The 7500-nt window shown below is 40.1% G+C and overlaps 1 protein-coding gene across 1 annotated transcript in view; it reads left to right on the top strand.

The window, feature by feature from the left end:
* rapgef5a (Rap guanine nucleotide exchange factor (GEF) 5a) overlaps positions 1-7500 on the top strand; it is a 228661-nt gene that overhangs the window by 34921 nt on the left and 186240 nt on the right. The window contains exon 2 of the mRNA XM_061983255.1: positions 719-769. Within this exon, the coding sequence (XP_061839239.1) occupies positions 719-769 (51 nt within the window). The remainder of the gene's footprint in view (positions 1-718; positions 770-7500) is intronic.

Raw genomic sequence — 7500 nt, forward strand, 5'->3', positions numbered from 1 at the left:
CAAAGTTGAAGTTTTGACCATTGTCAAAATTCCCATATGAGAAATGTTTGTCATAATAATCCATGAAACAAAACAACTAATGATTATGAGGAAAAAACTGCAATAATAAAGTCATGATGTTTGTGAGAAAAGTCACATTGTTTCAATGATAATGTCTTATTATTACAATAATATAGGTCTTGATATATACTTTTTCAAAATAAAGTGTAATTGTCTAATTGTACACGGAACGTGTGGTCCACAAACCTTTAGTCACATTTCTGCCCGTTTCATGGTTAGTGTGTCACTCCACTAATCTTAATTGGTGCCTTCATAACCCGTAAAGGTTAACAGTGAAAGTAGAGGACGTGTAGGTGTGACCAGGCCAAAGACTACTAAAATAATCAGAGTGTCACTCTACCTTTTTATGAGACAGTAGTCTGCTTGTGTGTGTCGTATTTCACTGATTTCAGGTCAAGATAGCCATAGCCTGCAGACACAAAATGCCCTCTCGGGTACAGTGTGGCACATTTACAGGTGCAAGTGCACAATGCGGGAGGATTGATCATACCTTTTTTTTTTTTTTAATTGTGCACACTGTGACTAATGGATTTGGAATTGAAAAACTGGTCTTTCTTTTCCCTGACTTGTGTTTATTTAGTGTATTTACTTCTTCTGTGTGAGTGTGGTTGAGTGTTAATGTGTGTTAGCTCTGACGGCTTTGTGCTTCATTTACCAGCAATCACCTGACACCATCCCGGGACCCAGTGCTGGACCCACGGTACGCAAGGTGAGGTGTACACACACACACACACACACACACTCACGCATGATGTCATCGCTTTAATTTTGCTGTGTGTTTGTTTAGCCTAAATACAGATTAGCTCAGTGCTGATTTTCTCACTCACACACACACACTGACACACACACACACACACACACACACACACACACACACACACACACACACACACACACACACACACACACACACACACACACACACACACACACACACACACACACACACACACACTCTTGTATTTGTTACCTTCTTGAGACCTGAGAAAAATGGCTACCTCATTCGGACCAGCCTTTCTAGATATATAAAGATGTGTATTTACAACATTCATAATATATACATACTATGCAAATATAAAAAAGGTAAGCTTTTAGTTAATTTGTTTATATTTTTTGTTTGTAATTGGTTTTTAATTTTCATTATTTACTTCGTTATTACAGTATGTCTCTATATACCGTATTTTCCGCACCATAAGGCGCCCTGGGTTATAAGCCGCGCCTTCAATGAACGGCATATTTCAAAACTTTGTCCACCTATAAGCCGCCCCGTGTTATAAGCCGCATCTAACTGCGCTAAAGGAATGTCAAAAAAACAGTCAGATAGGTCAGTCAAACTTTAATAATATATTAAAAACCAGCGTGATGTGGGCGCGCATGGAGTCGTATATCAACATGGACGGAGCTGCGTGAAAAAAGCCACCCGGCCTCTTCGCGTAAACTTACCTTAACCACTCGCTCATCTTTTCTTCATCCATCCATCCCTTCGAGTTAGCTTTTATGATGACGCCGGCTGGAAAGGTCTCTTTTGGCAAGGTCTTCCTTTTGAATATCACCATGGGTGGAAGTTTCTGGCCATTAGCATGGCAAGCTAGAACCACAGTGAAGGATGACTTCTCATTCCCTGTGGTGCGAATATTCACCGTACGTGCTCCCGTTGTATCCACAGTGCGGTTCACAGGAATATCAAAAGTCAGTGGAACCTCGTCCATGTTGATAATGTTCTCTGGCCGGATCTTTTTTTCAGCTATCTTGTTTTTACAATATGCACGGAAAGTAGCCAGCTTTTCTTGAAAGTCTTTAGGCAGTTGCTGTGAAATAGTAGTCCGTGTGCGGATGGAGAGATTGCGTCTTTTCATGAACCGGAAACCTGTCGCTTAGTAGGAGCCATTTTGTGGTCTTTACAGATGTAAACACACAAAGGAAATGAAACGTAATATCCGCGCGCTTCTTCTTCTTCTACGCGGGCGGGTGGTTGCTTACAGTAGAAGAAGAAGCGCTTCCTGTTCTATGGGGAAAAAAGATGGCGGCTGTTTACCGTAGTTGCGAGACCGAAACTTTATGAAAATGAATCTTAATATTAATCCATATATAAAGCGCACCGGGTTATAAGCCGCACTGTCAGCTTTTGAGTAAATTTGTGGTTTTTAGGTGCGGCTAATAGTGCGGAAAATACGGTACATATTTTATCTTTTTTTTTTACTAATTTTGGCCAAAGGGGGCGCATTTCAATTTCTTACACACACTTGTTATTTCATATGTTGACCAGAGGGGGAGCACTTTTAAAAACGACACAGTCAACTTGAAAAATCCCTCCTTTTTGGTACCAACCTAATTTTGATAGATGCCACCACCAGGGAGCAAATGAGACATTCTCTATTAGATGCAATGTTATTGGGACCATGATTTATGTCATCACTTGTTCACACCTCCTCATATGGAAGCTACTTTTCCGTGTTGATGTCTCAAGAAGGGTAGTAATACAAGAACACACACACACACACTTGTATTTGTTACCTTCTTGAGACCTCCGCATAATGCCTGCCTCTTTAGGACCAGCCTTTCTAGATATATAAAAATATGTATTTACAACATTAATAATATATACATACTATGTAAATATAAAAAAGGTAAGCTATTAGTTGTTTTTTTTTGTTTGTAATTAGTTTTTAACCTTCATTATTTACTTCAAGTTATTACAGTATGTTTCTATATACATATTTTATTGTTTTTATTAATTTGGGCCAAAGGGGGCGCATTTCAATTTCTGACACACACTTGTTATTACATATGTTGACCAGAGGGGGAGCACTTCAAATTTTTTACACACACTTGCTATTTCATATGTTGACCAGAGGGGGAGCACCTTTACAACCGACACAGTCAATTAGAAAACTCACCCCTTTTTGGATTCACCCTAACTTTGATAGATGTCACCACCAGGGGTGCAATTGAGACATTCGTATTGGGACCATGATTTATGTCTTAAAAGGGAACATTATCACAATTTCAGAATTGTTAAAACCATTAAAAATCAGTTCCCAGTGGCTTATTATATTTTTCGAAGTTTTTTAAAATTTTTTACCCATCACGCAGTATCCCTAAAAAAAGCTTCAAAGTGCCTGATTTTAACCATCGTTATATACACCCGTCCATTTTCCTGTGACGTCACATAGTGAAGCCAACACAAACAAACATGGCGCATAGAACAGCAAGCTATAGCGACATTAGCTCGGATTCAGACTCGGATTTCAGCGGCTTAAGCGATTCAACAGATTACGCATGTATTGAAACGGATGGTTGTAGTGTGGAGGCAGGTAGCGAAAACCAAATTGAAGAAGAAACTGAAGCTATTGAGCCATATCGGTTTGAACCGTATGCAAGCGAAACCCACGAAAACGACACGACAGCCAGCGACACGGGAGAAAGCGAGGACGAATTCGGCGATCGCCTTCTAACCAACGATTGGTATGTGTTTGTTTGGCATTAAAGGAAACTAACAACTATGAACTAGGTTTACAGCATATGAAATACATTTGGCAACAACATGCACTTTGAGAGTGCAGACAGCCCAATTTTCATCAATTAATATATTCTGTAGACATACCCTCATGTCAGCAGGCCAGGGAAGCTAGGGTCGATATTCTTCTCTTGATCGTCTTCGGGACGGTGTGAGCCAAGACATCCAGGGGGTTTAGCTCGCTCGTCTGCGGTGACAAACTGCCGCCATTGCTTGCCGTGCTAGCGAGGTCCTTTGTCCCTGAATTGCTCACACACTCCGGCAGATTCAATGGGGGTCTGGCGGCAGATTTCTTTGATTTTATGGTTGGAAATGCATCTGCTTTGAGTGTCGCAGGATATCCACACATTCTTGCCATCTCTGTCGTAGCATAGCTTTCGTGGGTAAAGTGTGCGGAACAAACGTCCGATTTCTTGCCACTTTGGCATCTTTGGGCCACTGGTGCAACTTGAATCCGTCCCTGTTGGTGTTGTTAACACCCTCCGACAACACACCGACGAGGCATGATGTCTCCAAGGTACGAAAAAACGGAAAATAACAGAGCTGATTTGACTCGGTGTTTGAGAAAATGACGGATTGCTTCCCGATGTGACGTCACGTCGTGACGTCATCTCTCCGAGCGAATAATAGAAAGGCGTTTAATTTGCCAAAATTCACCCATTTAGAGTTCGGAAATCGGTTAAAAAAATATATGGTCTTTTTTCTGCAACATCAAGGTATATATTGACGCTTACATAGGTCTGGTGATAATGTTCCCCTTTAACTTGTTCACCGGTCCTCATATAGAAGGTACTTTTTAGGGCTGCAGCTAACGATTATTTTTCTATCGATTAATCTATAGATTATTTTTTCGATTAATCGGTTAATCTATAGATTATTTTTTCGATTAATCTATAGATTATTTTTCCTTTTACCGATTTTTTTTAAATTTAAAATGAAGAGGAAAAAATAAATGTAGGCCAGTTTTTTCAAAAGGCATGGCTTTTATTTACAAAAAAAAAAGTATGGCCACTAGTCAGTCAACATTGACAACAACATGACAAAATATTCTGTAACAATGTAAACATTTAAAACTTTTAACATTTAACAAAATTAAAAGTAGCTTATTTGCTTTTTAATGTGCAAATATAAAAGTAAACATCCAGTGCAAATCTTAATATTCTGGAATAGTATAAGCATTTAAAAAGTAAAAGTATTGCTTATTTTGCTTTAAAATGTGCAAAAATAAAGATAAACATCCAATACAAAAAAGTGCAAAACGGAAATATTCTGTAACAAGTGTAAACATTTCAACAAAAGTAAAAGTATTGCTTATTTGCTAAAATGTGCAAAAATAAAGCTAAACATCCAATACAAAAAAGTGTACAGTGTAAACATTTCAACTAAAGTAAAAGTATTGCTTATTTTGCTTAATAACACAACAATGATAGTATGATTAAAGTGAAAGTTAATTGTTGGTTTGTACATAGTATATGTAACTGTTAATGTTGTAAAAGGTATTTGCACAACTAATTAACGTTAGCGTTTGTGACACGTCTTGTGCCGTGGGGTTCTTTCAGGACCGACAGACTGAACGCCAGACGGCTTTGCCAGGTTTACAATCTTTTCATTTTACACAAAGTCTTTTCTCTTCCAACTCTTTTCTCTTTCTTTCCTCGCTTTTCAGCTCCTCTTCCTCGCTCGCTCGTCGTCCCCTGTCTCTTGCGGCGTCGCTCCCGGCGCGCCCCGCCTCGCCGCTCGCTCGCCGCCGCCGCCTCTCCACAGCGTTAAAGAGGAGCGCGTCTTTGTAAACACTGAACAGGCACGCCAAACGCGCCTCTCAGAGCAAACGGTGCTTTAGTTTATGAATTTACAACGCAGATACAAATGACACATTCATGTTTTTGTGTAATAATGACAACGTATACGCACGCGGACGATTGACTTGTTGATGGTGATGGCAAGAACGCTGTCGGGGGTTTTCTTTTCAAATGTTCGTTCATAGCCGTTGTGCTGCTATGATAGGCCATTTCCGCTCGACACAGTGTGCATACAACAACATTATTAGGCCGTTTATTGAAATACTCCCACACTTTTGACGACTTTTGGCGTGCTTTTTTCCCCTCGCTCGCATCGTCTGCTTTGCGCTCCGCCATGACAGTAAAGTAGTGTGACGTAAATATGCGACGCGCCGACGCACAAAAACGGCGTCGACGTATTTACGTAACCGATGACGTCGACTATGTCGACGCGTCGTTTCAGCCTTAGTACTTTTCCTTGTTGATGTCTCAAAAAGGTTAGAAATACAAGAACACACACACACACACACACACACACACACACACACACACACACACACACACACACACACACACACACACACACACACACACACACACACACACACACACCCACACACACACACACACACACACACACACAATGATAGCCGAGAGGCACCCTGAGAAGGTGACAGTCTCATTTGTTTTCATATTCAGAAAATACTCACAGTATTGATTGAACCCTGGGTAATCAATAAACAACGGGAGATTCGATGAAAAATTGTTTTTTTTTATTTTTTTTGGAAAGTCAGTACTGGTTAGCCACTCTTTTGACACCAAATAGATCAATTTCATAAACACAACGTGTCAATTTGTCATCCTGCCAATCTAATTCCGCATCAAGAAAAGACGCTTTCAGCAAAGGCGGAGCAGCAAACTGTCCAAACTCCAGTATTTTTTGGACTACAAGGTGCACTTAGAATCACGTATTCATTCTGGTTGTGCTTCCTGATCTCGAACCAATTTTATTTGGCGCATGGTGTAATGATAAGTGTGACCAGTAGATGGCAGTCACACAAAAGAGATACATGTGGACTGCAAGTTGACGCCTGTTGTTCAATAAATGATGCTAGTAAGTACTGGTAAGCGAGCAAGGCGAAAACTTTAGTGTTTCTTTGAGAATATAGAATATTACACACGGCGCTCAGAAATATGTCAAAATGTTTTAGTATGACTTTGGTAAGCTACGAAGCCGCACCGTTTGATGAAATGTCAGAGCATTACGGCTATCGTAGTCATGCGTACTGTGCTTCAACACACGCGTATTATCGTATTTTGCGGACTACTGAGAGGCGTATTTTTAGCCGCACCCACTAAATTTTAGGAGGGGGAAAATATTTTCCATATGTTAGCCGCGCCAGATTATTAGCTGCATATGTATACGTTGCCAAATAAATGATTTACACAGAAATATTTAGTTTATTTACATGCCTTAATTGTTTTTAAATGGTGTCGGTAACACGGCAGTAAAACGGCTGATCAAACAAAACAGAAGTCATCGTCATGTACCCATAAGCTGCGGAAGCCAGCTCTCCAATCAGCTAAACAGACTCAATAACTCCACGGTGACGTTTTGGTGAATTTACTGAAACAATACAAAAAGAATGCCATTGTAAGTTGATGATGCTAACACAGAAACTTGTAAACCTGTTAGCATATTAGCTCGTGCTAACTACGATGGCACGTACAAATATACGGACATCACACATGGGACAGTTTAGTAAGTAAAAACAGTTTTAGTTATACTGTAAAATTGACAAACGTTGCTTGGCGTTAAAAGTCGAAACGCTATGGACGGCTGAAAGACGGCACTGCACTTCTGGTTGAAAGCAATACCAGTAAATGGAAGGACACTGCAGCACCTGCAATGAGCGAACTCGTCCAAAAGAGGGCGCCATAGCACAAACAATTAAACACTTTTTCAGTGTTTTTGAAAAATCCATAAATTAGCCACTCTGTCTAATAAGCCGCAGGGTTCAAAGTGTAGGAAAAAAGTAGCGGCTTATAGTCCGGAATTTACGATATTACGGTGTGTGTGGCTAAGGACCCCTAAATGGCACCTATTTAGAAACATTATCTGGCGTTTTGTTTCGCAATATTATG

The sequence above is a fragment of the Nerophis lumbriciformis genome, linkage group LG21 (genome assembly GCF_033978685.3).
Source record: "Nerophis lumbriciformis linkage group LG21, RoL_Nlum_v2.1, whole genome shotgun sequence".
In the NCBI taxonomy this organism is placed as follows: Eukaryota; Metazoa; Chordata; class Actinopteri; order Syngnathiformes; family Syngnathidae; genus Nerophis; species Nerophis lumbriciformis.